Source organism: Lissotriton vulgaris, chromosome 3_1, assembly GCF_964263255.1.
Source record: "Lissotriton vulgaris chromosome 3_1, aLisVul1.2, whole genome shotgun sequence".
Lineage (NCBI taxonomy): Eukaryota > Metazoa > Chordata > Amphibia > Caudata > Salamandridae > Lissotriton > Lissotriton vulgaris.
In genome coordinates this window covers 30,416,688-30,434,911 of record NC_141689.1, presented here as the reverse complement: position 1 = coordinate 30,434,911, position 18,224 = coordinate 30,416,688, and the positions used below count along the sequence as shown (strand labels likewise).

Genomic DNA, 18,224 nt, shown 5'->3' with positions numbered 1-18,224 from the left:
AGTCATACATTTATAATTAATTATTTCTTAGATAAAATATATATTAACTAAAAAAATTTATTTATAGCCATTTTTTGCTTTTTACATATTTATATTGTTGGACATGATATATTGTTTACATATTTTGATTTCCTATCTTTTGTTAGTGTTTTCTCTCCGATTTCGTCCCATAGTGACATATTGCTAGTAAAGCGGAGAGAGTTTACATTTCGGCCTCAGTGTACTATATTCATCATTGTATACCATATGTACAAATAATGTTCTTTTGTGGTTTCTTTTGAAGATGTGATGGCTAATAAATAAATAATTAATCGAAGAATATAAATACATAAATGATGTGGGCTCACCGTGTAAGATTTCTTTGTTTAATGGTTGAGACATCCTGAATGAACTGAGTTTGGAGCTGCATGTAGTATCTGCAGTTATGGAGAGATGATGCAACATTACAGACTCATGGGGGCCGATTACGATCCGCCCGCCATCGTTGGGGCAAAAGGGACCGCCCGCCATAGGTGCGGCGGTTCCGCAAATCGAATTACGATGCACCCGCCACACTGGCGGGTGCATCCTGTATGTTTACATTGTGGCGGGTGGCAGCACCCGCCACAATGTAAAAATACACGTTTCACATTTGCATGTACAACTTGGCAGGCACCGTGCGGTGCCTGCCACCTTGTACATGCAAATGTAGGGGGGTACCATAGGTACCTCCCACGTGCAGCACCCCACCCCCCACAACCCTGGGAGCCCGCAACGGGCCCCCAAAGGCATTTTCGGCCTGTCTTTTTTGCGGTGGAAACTCGGCCGCAAAAGACAGGCATCCTAATACCCACGGCGGTGCCTGCACGGCACCACCTCCATTTCCCCATTGTACTTGGTCCCGCAAGGCGGGCGGAAAAAGCCCGTCTTGCGGGAACACGGCGGACGGTCTTTCCTTCCCACCGCCATCCTAATTTGGCAGTGGGAATTTTAAGGTTGATCGCAGTAAATCCACAACCGCCGGGCTGGCTTACCTCACCCCTGGCTCGGTGGTCGCGGATTTACCACCATCGTAATCGGCCCCATGGTCTCTCTATAAGCTGCATTCTGAACTAATTGCAGTTTTTCAATCAAATAGTTTGAAAAATCAAGATACAAAGCATTACAATAGTCCAGTCTGCTCATCAGGGCTTGAGTCAGAGCTCTCCAAACCTGCTGTGAAAAACAAAAAAATAATCTTTTTTAGCTTCTTCAAAATTAAAAAGCAAGAGTGGGGATTTTCTTCTCCCCACACACAAAAGACAGTTTGGAGATTGAATACAGCCCCTAGGATGTGAGCAGTGGTTTTCTGCTTGGGGCATCCTCCTAAAGATAGAGACCACAAGAAGCATCAGCAAACAGTAATGTTTCTGTTTTTATACAAATTCAGGCGGAAAGATTTGTCCTTCATCCAGGTAGCTACTTGTAGGAGACAATTTTTGGATTGGTTTTGTAGGTGGTTCCGGTTTCCTTTCATTCTGATTATGATCTTTTTATCGTCTGTGGACCCATGGGAGCGACTACCAAAAGAGGCTATCAGACTAGACAAGGGAGTGACATAGGGCCGTATGTATCAAGCAAAATTGCGATAGAAAACGCCGAAATTTGCAGAATTTCGGCGTTTGCGATCGCAATTTTGCTAAATAGTATGCCTGCAAAATAAAGAATCGCAAAATTTGTGATTCATTATTTTGCGATTGCATTTAAGGAATCTCAAATTTTGCGATTCCTTAAATGCAATGTAAGAAGCACCAAAAAAGTGCAATTTGGCCTTAAGGAATCGCAAATTACCGCCAACTTCAAGTTGGTGGTAATTTGGGATTTCTTTGAAAAATTCACTTTTTTTCATTTTTCAAAGTGCCTTGTGAAGCACATACATGCCCTTAGGGCACCCATGCTTATTTCAGGGGTGCAACAGGATGTCCTTTTGACACCTTTGCACCCTTGAAATTGCATTCTCAATTTGCGATTCTCTAATTGCTAATCCCAAATTGAAAATGTCTTCCTATTCATTCCTATGGGCCTCTAGGCCCATAGGAATGAATGGGGAGGTATTCCTTAATTGCGAATCGCAATTTGGGATTCGCAATTAAGGGATATGTAGGATTCACAAAATGTATTGAAAATCCTACACACATAGCATTTTGCAATTCTCAAATAGCGATTTGCAAAAAAATTGCTATTTGAGAATCACAAAAGAGGATTTTGATACATATGGCCCATACATTTTAAAAGAGTGGGGCTGAGAGCAGAACCTTGCAGAACCCCACATTGAAGAATGAATTAAAGGACACCCGCTGCAGCTCCTCGGATCGAATCTGCAGAAAGGATTCAAACCATTTTAAAAAATCACCTTGAGGGCCGGTGGCACTGCGAGTTTTCAATAGATTATCATGTCCAACTGTGTCGAAAGCAGACGATAATTCCAGAAGGAAGTCAGCTGCTGAGCCTCCCCTCCACCCCAGAATCACAGGTAATCCTTAGAGATCACCCTACCCTCAGCCTCAGTGCTAAGAGTGGCTGTGAAACCAGACTGATCATGATAACTCATCGAATGTTTCTCAATAAAGCATGATCAGAGAGTATTTACAAAAACTTTCCAAACTCTTTGTAAAAAAAGGTCAGAGTGAGATGGGGCGATAGGTAACAGGAGTGTCCGGGCCAAGCCCGTCTCTCCTTACAAGCGGGGTGAGAGGAGCAGTTTTAAACAAGTAGGAACCTCCCCGTTAGCTAATAATTTATTGCTGATCATGGGTAGTAAAGAGCAAAAGTGGGTGCCAGTGCTTTAAAAATAGTCGTGAGATACCCAGCCAGTCCTTCGAAGAAGGCCCTGAGTTGAGAAGCGTGTGGCAGCGAGGGGGGTCCCATATGGACTTTGGAAGCGGTGAAGGAGGTGTCCTTAACCCTTGCTCTCATTTTTTATCTATTGATTCCATGTCTCAGTAAAAACCTTTCATCGGTGATCATGTTTCACCCTAATGTGTCCTTTCTTTTCTGCCCTAGCATCACTCTGTCCTCCAGCCTGGTCAGACTATTACAGTCCAACAGCGAGAAATCATCAGCTTCTTGTATGTGAAATCTGGAGACCATAATGCAGGAACTTGTCGTCAGTATCCAGACCTGTTCCGCCAATACACGGGGTGGGACAGCCCAGCATTCCACATACGGGTGTGCGACTGGGATCGATCGCAGATACAGCTGGTGTGTAACCGCGGAGGAGACGCCCCCGTCTGCCCCAACTATGGTGAGACTATAGCGTCAGCAGCTGGATAGAAATATGTGAAAAGCAATTGACTTGAAACATTAACGTCATCCCTAGAATTCACGTGAATTTTCCAAGTGTAAGGTCTTTTTGGGGCAAGCATCTGAATGTATAACACAAGAAATGGGAGGAGGGTCTCAGGGAAAATATTTAAAGACCTGCAAGGAAAAACATCCCCTAAATAATACAGTTATACCACAAACAAATGCTTGGGTCTGGACTTACAAACCTAAATACATGAAGTGACAGACTATAGTCCCACACAATTCCCTTGTGGGAGAAATGCCTTTCGGGACGAATACACTCACCCACCAGAGGTGGCATCCTTCATTATCTGTGTATCTCCTCTTAGTGGGAAGACCTGGTCACACTAAGGGCTACAACTTCTTGTCTGAGAAGAAGGAGCTCAGGGATGTTTTAGGTGAGCCTACCCTACAGAGGATGGTTGTATGACGTTACAACGCATACTTTTACAACGCATGCCTTTACAACACATTTTTTACAACGCAAAATCCTTTACAACACATTCCATTACAACGTATGCCATTGCAATGAATTGTCTAAAAACTACCTTTACAACACATGCCATTACAACGCATACTACCTTTACAACGCATACCATTACAACGCATACCATTACATTGCATGCATGGTAATTATTGGATAGTGTAGGGGTAAAAATTACTATTCTAACTCCAGGGGGTGCAACAGTACGGTAAGTGTTGGATAGTGTAGGGGTAAAAATTACTATTATAACTCCAGGGGGTGCAACAGTAGGGTAAGTGTTGGATAGTGTAGGGGTAAAAATTACTATTCTAACTCCAGGGGGTACAACAGTAGGGTACATTTTGGATAGTGTAAGGGTACTATGCGTTGTGATGGTATGCGTTGTAATGGTATGCGTTTGTAATGACTGCGTTGTAATGACGTGCGTTGTAATGGTATGTGTTGTAGTGTCATGCGATGTAATGGTTGCGTTGTAATGGCATGCGATGTAATGGATCTTGTGTTGTAAAAGTTTCGTTGTAATGGTAGTGCGTTGTGAAAGTTGCGTTGTGATGGTTGTTTCCCACAGAGGATATACTAAATCCCACAGATGAGAGTTGCTGGGAGAGGAGTAGTGAGGACGCAGCACAAAATAAGTCTTACAAGTGAGGTGATGACGTTAAAACTGCCTAGTCAGGAGCAAAAAATGTATTAATAGCTTGCTCCTACTGACAGGCTTAAAAGACAGTGCAAAAGCAGTATGGATTTGAACTGCTTGATGTTCGACAATAAGGTCTATATGCTTCAGCCGGGTTAATCCAAAAGGAAGTAAGGCTTTCGTCAGGACCTAAAAAAGATTGCTGCTGCCAGTGAGAAATAGTATAAAGTGTAAAGTGTTGTGATATCAAACCAGTTATCGTTTCATTTTCATTTTTCGGATTTGACTGGTTGTACCTATAGAAGACAGACATAAAATAGGAGAAAATAAATTGAAAAACGTATCAATCGTCACCCTAGTCATGATCTTAGTTTAGTGAGATAGGAGGAAAGAAACATTCCCATCCCAATCACGCAATTATGTGCATAAGATAATTAGTAGTTTCACTCACCCAAATTTCATGGACAAGCGGCCACACCTCAACCTGGCGACAGCTCAGGGAAGGGGGCCCCCTCTGTAAAAAAGGATGGCAATGTGTCAAACACACCCATCATTATGTTGACACTGCTCCTACCTTGAATCTATACCTAGGTCAGGAAAATACAAGAAGGACGAAGTGGAGTGCCAGCAACCACTCAGTAGTCAAAGAGGTTCTAGTCATGATACATTTCCAAGTGTACAAAGGATGTTGGCAGAGTCCCAGCACTGGTCTATTTTGGTCAAGGGGTTATAAGAACTGCCATTTACCAAAAAAGCTGCGCACATGGCAAACAAGCGGATGAGTTTCAGAATCATATTCATGAAACAGGGTCAATATATGGCTATGTGAAAGTAGCAAGGAGACGGCTAGGTGAAAGTAGCAGGAGGTGGTAACTCCTGCCCTGTTTGGTCCCAAGGATACTTCGTGCGCAGCGTAGAGTATCTCATTTGTTATCACAAACTGCAGTCACATAAGCTAAATTAAGGCAATAAAACCAGGGAGAGTCACGTGTACTGATGATTTTTAGGTCTCGTCTTGGCAGCGCATGCATGCGCTGTCTCAGCGAGACGTAAAGTAATCTGTATGTTGGCTGAAACTCCGTGTAATTAGTTTTTCCGCTGGCGATTGGTTTACCTGTGGCATTGCGGTTCTTATCTTGCTTTCTGTTGGCTGTTGATCCTATGGTAACTTCCGTGTTGTTCCGAAGCAGCGGCGCCTAACTACAGTTTTCGTCCGCTCCACTAGGAATTGTTTTAATTGTGTGCAGTGTGCCATCTGTTTTTCATGCCGCCTTTGTGTATTTATTTTGGAGATAACACCCTGAGCCTGTAACTGGAGACTCTCCTCTGTGGGATTATACGCTGGGCAGTTATTTTAGCCTCTGTAACCAGAGTGGCAGCATTGCATCACAGAATTGTGTCGCATTGCATCACAAATTGTGCCGATTGTGCGTTTTTGTCTGTGGATAACTTTCTTTTTCCTCGTTTAACCATTCTTCTACCCTCATGTCCGTCAGGTTCCTCCTCTTCCATCCGCTGTACTTTTAGCTTATTCGCCCTGCTTTTCTTCTAATTTATTTATAGCGTATGCCTCTGTCATGTTCAAACATTATGAGCACTACCCTTCACTTAGGGCTTTAAGTGGGCTGAGTCCAAGCAGGTGCTGCGACAGATGCCGATCAGGGTCTCCGTTTTTGTCCTCACCCTCGGGGAAAAAAATATCTTAACTCAGCAGCAGTTCATGGCTCTAAGTGTCATTTTCTTTTTTTGCAATTGTGTATAGCGCAAACTCAGCCCTAATGTATTGAAGCGTTTTACATAGGCACTAGTTACATTGCACAAAGACAACGTTTATGTTTTTTTCCGTAGGCACTGGGCTCACAAGCTTGTCTACAACCATAGAATGGTGGGCCAGCGCTGTGACTCGAACCTGCTTCCCGCTAGCTCCAAAGTCGTCAACTCTTGCCTTAAACATGGCTGCAGTGTATTTGTACTAGTCGTAATTATGATGCCAGAGACATTTGGCTTGGCTTGGTTCCAGTTGATTTTTTGATGGTTTTTCGTAGTCAACTTTGTAACGGTGTGAGCACAATTTTACCATCTTTCTGTGGTTACCTTTTGCGTGTTTAATAAGTGTACTTTGTACACTGCACGTGTTTGTAGTTAGCTGCAATTGTTTGCAAGTTCAATAAGCTATAATATGGTCAATGTGAACTAAATAAATGTATGCTTGTGTGTGTGTAACAAGCATATAGGTAACTTTGTAACGCTGCGAGCAAAACTTTAGCATTTTGCTGTGGTTACCGCTCGCGTGTTGATGACAAAGAGATGCTGTGTTTTGGATTATGCAAAAGCTTTACATATTACCTTTTTAAAAATTTAGAGACTGAAAAAGATAGAGGTTTCAGGCCTTTTAGCATTTGCCAGTTGTACATAATTATTTTTGTAATTTAACCTGCCTACGCGTGAGCACAACTTTTGCATCCCACAGATGCTGCAGATGAATAGATTACAATCTGTCTCGCTCTGCTTGTTTGCGCTTAATTAGCCTGTCCTGGTTTCCTTTCTGAAGTGTAGGTTTTTACTTCCAAACATCACACTATAGCAGACTTTTTGTCTGCTTTTTTTCCCCAAACCTTTATTTTGGATGGAGCATTTAAGATTTTTATACAAATAATAAATAATTATTAAGTGGAGCTACGCTAAAATTGTTTTGGTGTGTATTTTGGAAATGCGTAGCTATTGCAGCACTACTAGTGCTTGTAAATGGTTTAGGCAGAATCTGTACTTTGGAAACGATATGGTTTAAGTGTTTTGCAGAGCAACCTTTAGCATAAAGTCAAGCCACCGTAACATTGCCTTTTTTTTAGGCCTAATTTAGTCAAACCGGCCACTTTTGCTTAATTTGCATCAGAGGAAGTGCCAATGTTTCATCAGGCAGAAGAATGTACGTAATAAAGAGCATATGAACTAAACTTTGAAAGCCTTTTAGATGCAGTTGCTTTCCTACTTCTTAATTTGTGACAAAGAGCTGCCGGTTTTTTGATCAGGCAATGGCTAAAATGGAGACGCAATGGAGAGTTTGAGCTACTGGCATCATAAATGACAATGCCTTTTACTTATGTGTTGGTTTTCAAAACAGATAAATACAAGGCATTGTCATTTACAATGCCTATGGCTTGAACTCTTAGAAATGTGAGACATATTGCATTGCAAATGCTTGTTTAAGTGAGCTGGCATGGCATAACCTCCATAATAGAGATCAGCAAGATCCTGCGTGTGGGAAACAAATGTAACAATGGCGTTCTGAATGCTGAAGTGTACTTATATACATTCACTTGTTCCCATACTCTACTGTCCCGTACACTTCGTGAGAGAGGTAGAAACTGAGGACTCTCCTCTGAAACAAAATACAAGACAATATGCGGCTAGTAACAGAAAACTACCCTGTGAGTCAAACACACAATGTGCGGCATGTAACAGAAAACTACCCTGCGAGTCAAACACACAATGTGCGGCATGTAACAGAAAACTACCCTGCGAGTCAAACACACAATGTGCGGCATGTAACAGAAAACTACCCTGCGAGTCAAACACATAATGTGCGGCATGTAACAGAAAACTACCCGGCGAGTCAAACACACAATGTGCGGCATGTAACAGAAAACTACCCGGCGAGTCAAACACACAATGTGCGGCATGTAACAGAAAACTACCCGGCGAGTCAAACACACAATGTGCGGCATGTAACAGAAAACTACCCGGCGAGTCAAACACACAATGTGCGGCATGTAACAGAAAACTACCCGGCGAGTCAAACACACAATGTACGGCATGTAACAGAAAACTACCCTGCGAGTCAAACACACAATGTGCAGCATGTAACAGAAAACTACCCGGCGAGTCAAACACACAATGTGCGGCATGTAACAGAAAACTACCCTGCGAGTCAAACACACTATGTGCGGCATGTAACAGAAAACTACCCGGCGAGTCAAACACACAATGGGCGGCATGTAACAGAAAACTACCCTGCGAGTCAAACACACTATGTGCGGCATGTAACAGAAAACTACCCGGCGAGTCAAACACACAATGTGCGGCATGTAACAGAACACTACCCTGTGAGTCAAACACACAATGTGTGGCATGTAACAGAAAACTACCCGGCGAGTAGTGGATGGATGGAAGATAAAAATGCCTTTATTGAGGGCTTTCAAAGTTTTGTTATACCTGCAGTTCCCTCAACTAGTGGAAGAGCAAAGGGGGGCCTGGCAATTTTTATCAATCTGGGACTTTGTTGTAAAATAAGTACTTGTTACAATGCAAATCGGAACATTCAAATGCTTGAACTTAGGAGAGGAAAATATGCTCTGACCCTGACTAACTTTTATAATGCTACCAACAGTAAAGGTGAATGCAATATTCTGACCCTGAATTAGTTGATGAGAAAGGGGGCAAGTGCTTTGTCAGGAAAAGTGTTGATCGCAGGTGATTTTAATGTACACCCATGTGGTAACCCAGGTGTTACCCCCATGGGATCTTTGGGGTGTAATAGTATGGAAGGATTTCATTTTGTCCACACTAGGCGTGGAGCCAATCTTAATGATCTGGTGAATGAAAATAATCTAACTGTAGCCATGTCCATGGCACCTGAGTCTAAGGTTTTTGATGTTCCCACATTTAAAGGTTCAGGTCAGGGGTCTTTTATAGACCACATACTACTATCTACGGACCTTGTAAACTGGGTGTCGAGTTTTACCATTCAAACGAACATCTTTAGTGACCATAACCCCATAATTATCAGACTGGATGGGGTTTTATTCGAACAACGGATGATCTGTGAAGACCGGGGAACGTTAAGTTGTATTAATGGCAAACGTCGACTGAAGTGGTCAATGGTAAATCAAGAAAATTTGTACACTGAAATAAATAAGTTATGTGGTGAGGATCTTGTGGCCTGTATGTCACAAAATACATCCCGTGAGAAAACCTTGGCTGGTTTTGAGGCCGTGGTGTTACTAGTAGGCTCCATGTTAACAGCACCGGTGAGGGGTCATACCAGAAATAACCCTAAATGGTTTGACCATAATTGCTCCAAGGCAAGCAGTGACTTAAGAAAGGCGCTAAAAATTAAACCCAGAGATCAAGGCCAAATTAAAAACCTGCGCCTGATTTATAAGAAATCACTAGCCACACGGAAAAAAGAAATTAAGGCTAGTACTTTGGAGTCTTTACTTGACTCATCAGTTCTGGGCAATAGTAATAAATTCTGGCAAATTATTAATAAACCTTTGTTTGATAATCCCAGTGACATAGCCCTTGGCACTAACATCTCAGAGGAGGACTGGGTCACTCACTTTAGTGCAATCTTTAGGAGTAATGAGCAACAGGCAGAAAATGTTTTTTTAACTTCTTTGGAAAGGGGTATCCAAGGACTAACTAGTAATAAGGCCCCAGGCCCAGATGGCCTGCCTCCAGGCCTTTTTAAATCTAGTATTTCATTTTGGGCCCCCGTCCTTACTGCCGTGGTAAACGCAGCTGTAATCTCGGGGTGCCCAAGGTCTTGGGGGCTATCGACCATAGTCCCCGTGTTTAAAAAGGGTGATTGCAGTAGCCCGTTATGCTACAGGCCAATATATTTAATTAATTCTGTAGCTAAAGTGGTAGGTGGTATAATCTTGAATAGATTAACCACATGGGCAAATGAAAATAATGTTATATCCCCCATACAATATGGCTTCAGACCTGGTCACTCGACAGTTACCCAGTGTCTGAACCTATATTTGATTTTAGGTAAATATACCCTGGCCAAGCAAGGAACTGTCCACATGGATTTTTCATCCGCTTTCGACTGCGTGGAGAGAGGCAAATTATGGGACACTTTGTTAAAGATGGGTGTAGAGAAGAATTTAATTAACCTATTGGCGGATCTACACTCCGACACAAGAGCCAATGTCCGATATACCCAAGATCTGAAAGTGACGGTGGATTTCAGAATAAATCGGGGAGTTCGCCAGGGGTGCATCTTGGCTCCGTTCCTCTTCAACTTGTATATCAACGAGTTGGAGGAGCATCTGCTAAAAACAGGAGCTGATTACCCCTACGTAGGCCGAAAGGGGGTCCCCGTTCTGCTTTATGCAGATGATGCCGTCCTTATTTCTAGGACAGCAATAGGCCTCCAGACACTTTTAAATTCTTTTTTTGACTTTATGGAGTCCCGAGGCCTAAGTATCAATAACTCTAAGTCTTATGTATTGAAGTCAGGCCAGGGATCACGAAAATCTAATTTCTTTTGCATAAATGGGGAAAAAATTCCAACCACTAACACCTTCTCATACCTTGGGGTCCTTTTTGATCATAAATTATCCTGGGGCCCTGCTGTCCTCAAGAAAAAGGGTGAGGTAACACGTGTTGACGCGGCCATATTTGGCTTTGCAAGAAAAATTGGTAACACCCCGATGGCCGCTTTACTTAAATTATACCAGGCAAAAAGTGTTGCCGTCGCCTGTTACGGAAGCGAGCTCTGGGGTTACAGTAAATTGAGGGACCTGAAGGTCGCAGAAAATAACTTCCTGAAGAAAATATTGAGGCTGCCAAGGGGAACCAGAAATTTTTCAGTACATGAGGAGTTGGGTGTACCCTATTTATGTGACCGAATAGCAGTAAATCCTGTGTTGTGCTGGTTGAATTGCTGGCTCAACAATGATATACCCCTCACTCATGAAATACTAAAAGAAGCCTTAATACTGGATGGAAGGTTCAAGGTCCCGTGGTTGAAGTATATTAACGACCGCCTGACCGGAATCGGACGGCCTGATTTGTTTTTAACCCCAAACCTTATTACCAAATCAGACGTCATTTTTGTGAAAAATGCATTTATGACAATTAGGTATACTGCCCGGGAGGAGGTTGAGTTGCAGAAGGACAGTATCAGGAAACACACCCTACTTAAAACCTGTGCACAAATGGAACCATATCTATCATGGCCTATGTCTGGCTATGAACGTTATTTGTTAACAAGGTTCCGTTTTGACCTGTTTCACCTCTTACTGGCGGTACCAAGTGGGGCCCATCGGGGCACGGTGTTGCCAGCTTGCGGCTGCGACGGAAAGTCTCCGCAAGATCTGGCACACTTTTTATTTATCTGTCCTTATTACATAACACCACGGAGGCTATATTTAAAACCATGCCTCAAAAAACTGAATTTTGCACAGATAAAACCAGCACTTTATTACCTTCAACTATTGAAATGCGATTGCACTTTATTTGTCTGTAATTTTCTGAAACTAGCAATTATTTTCAGGAAAAGTATGGAGGGATAATTATGCTGCTAATGCCCCTAGGTATTTTTAACCTTTTTATTGTACTGTAACTATTTATATATTTTAAAAATGTTCACGCTGCCTGTTGCTTATGTCTTTTATATTGTCTAAAGAAATTTTTGTCTTATGAATGAAATGGCCGGACTGTTTTTAACCTTTTGTTGATGAATTGTACTTTTATGATTGTAACGTTTACAATCGAATAAAGACATTTGAACTTGAACTTACCCGGCGAGTCAAACACACAATGTGCTGCATGTAACAGAAAACTACCCTGCGAGTCAAACACACAATGTGCGGCATGTAACAGAAAACAACCCTGTAAGTCAAACACACAATGTGCGGCATGTAACAGAAAACGACCCTGTAAGTCAAACACACAATGAGCGGCATGTAACAGAAAACTACCCTGCGAGTCAAACACACAATGTGCGGCATGTAACAGAAAACTACCCTGTGAGTCAAACACACAATGCGCGGCTTGATGCCGATACACTTACCTATCTGTCGGTACCCCATCTCGGTACCAAACTGCGACCGGAGGTACCGACACCCAGCCCCAGAATGAGTTTATAATAGTCTCCCATACCCATGTGGATTGTTAAGGAAACCATACACACCTGTATGATTGCAAAGCCCACGGTGTGTCTTAGGCGATGCCTGCGGGGCGTAGTTGATGGGCTGCGTGTGCACTATGCGCATGCGCGTACAGGTTTCACTAGTATGTCCTCAGAGTTTTTTTTTCTTTTTCCACATACTTTACCTTGCAAGTTCTCTCATTTAGAAGAACACAAAAAACAGAAAAAGGGGAAAGACCCTTGTGATATAGGGCTAAGGCGATACCACCATTGATGCTACTTTATTGCAGATTCTTTGCATATCAGTGAAGTATCCCCCGATCATGCGATGTAAATCTATATTCATGCTCAAGTTGAACGAGGCTCATTGCTAAACACACAGACCTATGGTGTACTCAAAATTTTAAGTTATGCAGATGGTACTTATAAACACACTGTTTGAGGGGTATTCAAACATTGTGTGAAATATGTATATTATAACACTTGGGTCACCAGCTGTTGAAAAGACCCATTAGTACTAATGTGTGTGGTAAAAGCGGGGCACCAACAGGGCATGTGACCCGATAGATATTGATCTCTACCAAAACTGTATAGTGCATACCTTAAGTGAACATGTCAAACTATGTTCAGGCTCAGTGATAGCGGCACAGACCTGTGATATACATCAAGTTATATGTTGTGCAGACTTACTTAAAAACATACAGTTTGCAGTTAGTTCACAAGGCCATGGGCCCTCATGCTGCCAGTCTGAATCCCTTGCTCCATGAGGGCCTGTGACCTTGTGAACTAACTGCAAGGGCGGCAGACCTGCTACATGAGGGCCCATGTGCTGGTGAACTGACTGCCATGGCTGCAGACCGGGTGCATGAGGGGCTGTGGCCTGGTGAACTGACTGCAAGGGCTGCAAACAGGCTGCATAAAGGCTTGTGGCCTTGTGAACTGACTGCAAGGGCTGTAGACCAGCACCATGAGGGCCAGTGGCCTCGTGAACTAACTGCAAGTGATGCTGACCGGCAGCACGAGGGCCCGTGGTCTCATGAACTTACTGCAAGGGCTGCAGACTGGCTGCCTGAGGGCCAGTGGCCTTGTGAACTAACTGCAAGGGCTGCAGACTGGTTGCATGAGGGCCTGTGGCCTGGTGAACTAACTGCAAGGACTGCAGACTGGCTGCATCAGGGCCCATGGGCTGTTAAACTGACTGCAAGGAATGCAGACCAGCTACATGAGGGCAAGTGGCCTTGTGAACTAAGTTCAAGTTCAAGTTCGGGCATTTATAAAGCGCACTACTCACCCAGAGGGTCTCAAGGCGCTTGGGGAAGGAGTTCATTATTTGTCGAATAGCCAGGTTTTAAGTTCTTTTCTGAAGGAGATGTGATTTTGAGTAAGGCGGAGGTGAGTGGGGAGTGAGTTCCAGGTCTTGGCAGCCAGGAAGGAGAAGGATCTGCCACCCATGGTGGATTTTCGGATGCGCGGGACTGAGGCGAGGGCTTGATTGGACGATCTTAGTTGGCGGGTGTGTTTGTAGAAGGACAGTCGAGTGTTGAGGCATTCGGGTCCTAGATTGTAGAGGGCCTTGTGTGCGTGGGTGAGAAGACGGAACGTAATTATTTTGTTGACGGGAAGCCAGTGGAGGTCTTTTAGGTGTCCGGTGATGTGATCTTGGCGAGAGATGTCCAATATGAGTCTCGCTGATGCGTTTTGGATGCGTTGGAGTTTTTTCGGTAATTTTGCTGTGATTCCGGCGTATAGTGTGTTACCATAATCCAATCTACTCGTGACCAGTGCGTGGGTGACAGTCTTTCTTGTCTCGAGGGGGATCCAGCGGAAGATCTTTTTGAGATTGCGAAGTACGTTGAAGCAGGAGGATGAGACTGCGTTGACTTGTCTGGACATCGAGAGAGAGGAGTCTAGGATGAAGCCAAAGTTACGTGCCTGGTCTGTGGGTGTGGGTGCTGTGCCCAGAGCGGAAGGCCACCAAGAGTCGTCCCAGGCAGAGGGGGAAGATCCTAGGATGAGCACCTCAGTTTTGTCAGAGTTGAGTTTTAGGCGGCTATGTTTCATCCATTCAGCTACTTCTTTCATGCCTTCGTGAAGATTGGTTTTGGCGGTGTTAGGGTCTTTGGTGAGGGAAAGGATTAATTGGGTGTCATTGGCGTAAGAGATGATGTTGAGGTTGTGTTGGCGCGCGATGGATACGAGTGGGCTCATGTAAACGTTGAAGAGGGTGGGACTGAGTGATGATCCTTGTGGTACTCCACAGATGACTTCAGTGGCCTCTGAGTTGAATGGGGGAAGTCGGACTCTTTGAGTTCTCCCGGCGAGGAACGAGATGATCCAGCCCAAGGCTTTTCCTTGTATGCCGATGTTGCTGAGGCGTTGTATAAGAGTGCTGTGGCAGACTGTGTCGAAAGCGGCGGAGAGGTCGAGTAGAATGAGGGCCGCTGTTTCTCCGTTATCCAGTAGTGTTCGGATGTCGTCTGTCGCTGCAATGAGGGCGGTTTCGGTGCTGTGTTTGGCTCAAAATCCGGATTGAGATGGATCGAGGGAGTTGTTGGATTCAAGGAAGGCGGCGAGCTGGCTGTTGACGGCTTTCTCAATGACTTTGGCGGGGAAAGGGAGGAGGATATGGGTCGGTAGTTTTTAAGTTCAGAGGGGTCTGCTGTGGGTTTCTTCAAGAGGGCGCTGAGTTCGGCGTGTTTCCAGCTTTCTGGGAAGGTGGCAGAGTTGAACGAGCAGTTGATGACATCACGGAGATAGGGTGCGATGATGGAGTCAGCTTTGTTGAAGATGTGGTGGGGGCAGGGGTCGGTTGGCGAGCCAGAGTGGATTGAGTTCATTAGACGGATGTTCTCTTCAGTGATGATTGGGTTCCAGGCGCTAAGGTTGTTAGTTGGCGGAGTAGGATCTGAGGGGGTGGGGAGGGTTGATCGCTGGGCGTGTTCTCGAAGCTGTTGTGGATGTCGGCAATTTTGTTGTAGAAGAAGGAGGATAACGCATCGCAGAGGTCTTGGGAGGGAGTGATGTCGTTAGATACTGCGGTGGGGTTGGTGAATTCTTTGATGATGTTGAAAAGTTCCTTGCTGTTGTGGGAGTTGATGTCGAGACGATCCTTGAATGCTGATTTCTTGGCGGATCGAATCAGTTGGTGGTGAATGCGGGTGGCTGCCTTGAGGGTGGCTATGTTGCCGGTGGTTGGGTTTTTTCTCCATGTTTTCTCCAGGGTGCGGCATAGCTTCTTGGATTTTTTAAGGTCATCATTGAACCAGGGAGCCTTTTTGCTGGCTGATTTGATCTGGCGCTTTTTCAGGGGTGCTAATTCGTCAGCACTGTGAGTGATCCATTGCTTGAGATTGGTGGCCGCTTGGTTTGGGTCCAATGAGAGGGTGGGAGGGTTTTGGTTGAGTGATGTGAGGAGTTGGTGAGAGGTGATTTTGTTCCAGTTTCTCCGAGGAATAGGTTGTGGGCGGTTGTGGGTCAGGGTGGTTTTGTAGCTGAAGTGAACACAGCTGTGGTCCGTCTAATGGAGAGCTGTGGTGCGATCGAAGGAGATGTGCTTGCTGGAGGTGAAGATAGGGTCGAGCGTGTGTCCGGCTACATGGGTGGGGGTGTCAACAAGTTGTTTGAGTCCGAGATTGGCCAGGTTGTCCAGAAGGGTGGAGGTGTTGCTGTCGTGTTTGTTTTCAAGGTGGTAGTTGAGGTCTCCTAAAAGAATGTAGTTCTCGGAGGCGAGGGCATGTGGGCTGACGAAGTCAGTGATGTCATCGCTGAATTGAGTGCGGGTTCCTGGAGGCCTGTAGATGAGGGTGCCTCTAAGTGTGGTCCTGGGGTCGGTGTGGATCTGAAAGTTGAGATGTTCGGCGGTTGCAAGATTATCGTCGGAGCTGGACGTGATTTTGATGGTGTTCCTATGGATGATCGCGATGCCTCCTCCTGTTTGAATGGTGTGGTCTTTTCGGATAATCTTGTAAGCGTCCGGTATGGCTATGGCGATGTCGGGTGCTGATGATGTGTTCATCCATGTTTCTGTGAGGAAGGCGATGTCCGGTGACGCAGTGTCGAGTAGGTCCCAGAGTTCAGTTGCGTGTCTGTGGACCGAGCGGGTGTTAAGCAGGATGCACTTCAGGTGGTTAGAGTCGGAGCTGTGTATGGAGGAAGTGGATTTGGTGAGTGTCTTGAAGCAGTTGAACTTGCAGGAGAGGCAGGCGAATGGGCCGTGGGTACGTCCTGGGATGGCTTCGCAGCATTGTGGTGTGCGTCCGGGGTTGAGGGCGAGGAGAGTTGCGGCATCATATGTGAATCTAGTGGGTTGGGTGCGGCGGGTACCAGGGGGTCTGGCGCTGGGCGTGGTCCAGGCGCGGACGGGCGTAGACGGGCTTCCCTTTGGCGCACCTTCGGAGCGCATGGGGCGCGACCGCTGCGCGTAGATGTATCTGTCATAAGTGGAGGCTGCAAACTGGCCGCATGAGGGCCTGTGGCCTGGTGAACTTAACTGCAAGGGCTGCAGACCAGCTGCACAAGGGCCGTTGGCCTGGTGAATTGACTACAAAGGCTGCGGACCTGCTGCACACTTTTCAAGTTTGTAAAATAAATCACTTTTGTGCGCAATTAAGCACTATTTTAGTTGAAAGGGACAAGCCCATTAGTTGTAGACCTGTTCTAGAGACGCAAAACCGATGGTTCTTTTTCGCAAAATGATAGTGTAAATAGGAGAAATCGTTGATACTCAATCAATTAATCAGCAATTCTTCTTACTGCATAATAACCCACGGCCAACTAGATAAAGTTAGATACTTGATTACAACGCCAAACATAACTGGACATAGAGGCACCTTAATATGAGGATATGGAAATACAAAGGAATTAGCATGAAGCCAAATCTACGCATCCAGTTTTGATGGTGCAGCATGAACAGACCTAATAATTCAAGAAGTTGGATACAGAAAATCCAAACACATGAGTTCAAATATCCCTACATTGAGGGTTGATGAATAAATGCCCCAATCTCTCCCTACTTGAGCTCTAAGGTGACATCCCTACATAAGCATTTTTGATGGAAAGAGAAAAAGGTGTCAGTGCTTGGAGTCTTCTTAAGAAATCTCTCCACCACCAATGGGTAAAGTAGCATAAAGAGCTTGTTTTGAGATGCTCTCTCTCTGAAGGCAAGAAAGATGTGCGGCTCTTTCCCAGGTTCCAACAAACAGCTATACACAGGTAGCATTCCCATGATGCACCTTGCATCACGCCATCCACTCTGAGTGCAGTTCTGGATGCACTTTTCCACAGTGTTGTCCATGATCCTTCTTCACAACAGTTTGTCCTTGGCTCCCATGCCTTCTCCCTTGTAAAACCGTCTCTGTGTATATCACCTCCAACTCATGTTATTGTAACTTCTTCTCTCCTTGCCTACCTTACTAAAACAAAGACATTACTTTTCCTACAATAATGCATCTCCACCTGCAATAGAAACGTGAGAAAGAACAGAATCTTCAATGCACATGAAATTCAACTATTAATTCTAAAGAGAGAGTTTTCAGGGATTTGCACTTCAGGCCTATAATTTTGGCTAACAAAAGAACTATTCACTTTAAGCATACAGTTTGCATATTCATTAAAGCGTTTCACTAATGAAGTTATATATTAATTAGGAAATATCATTTGTAAAGCACATTTAATATGTGGGTAGTGTTAGCTTCATGGTACAAGTTTGCATGTTAACATTTTCTGCTAGTTACATTTATTTCCTACTTTAATTCTCCAGGACACTTATCCATAAACGAAAGCACATCACATAATTGCATTAATAAGTTCTACAATTCTAACACTTCATGTTAACAAAATGTGCAAGATTATATGCAGATCCGTTCTACACATGATAATAATGCACCCCCCATAAATAAATGAAATTTCCGCTCCATCAA

The 18,224-nt window shown here is 44.4% G+C and overlaps 1 protein-coding gene across 1 annotated transcript in view; it reads left to right on the top strand.

Annotated features, from left to right (window-relative positions):
- LOC147725861 (uncharacterized) overlaps positions 1–18,224 on the top strand; it is a 293,683-nt gene that overhangs the window by 115,400 nt on the left and 160,059 nt on the right. The window contains exon 3 of the mRNA XM_086960008.1: positions 3,022–3,262. Coding sequence (XP_086816134.1) covers positions 3,022–3,262 — 241 coding nt within the window. The remainder of the gene's footprint in view (positions 1–3,021; positions 3,263–18,224) is intronic.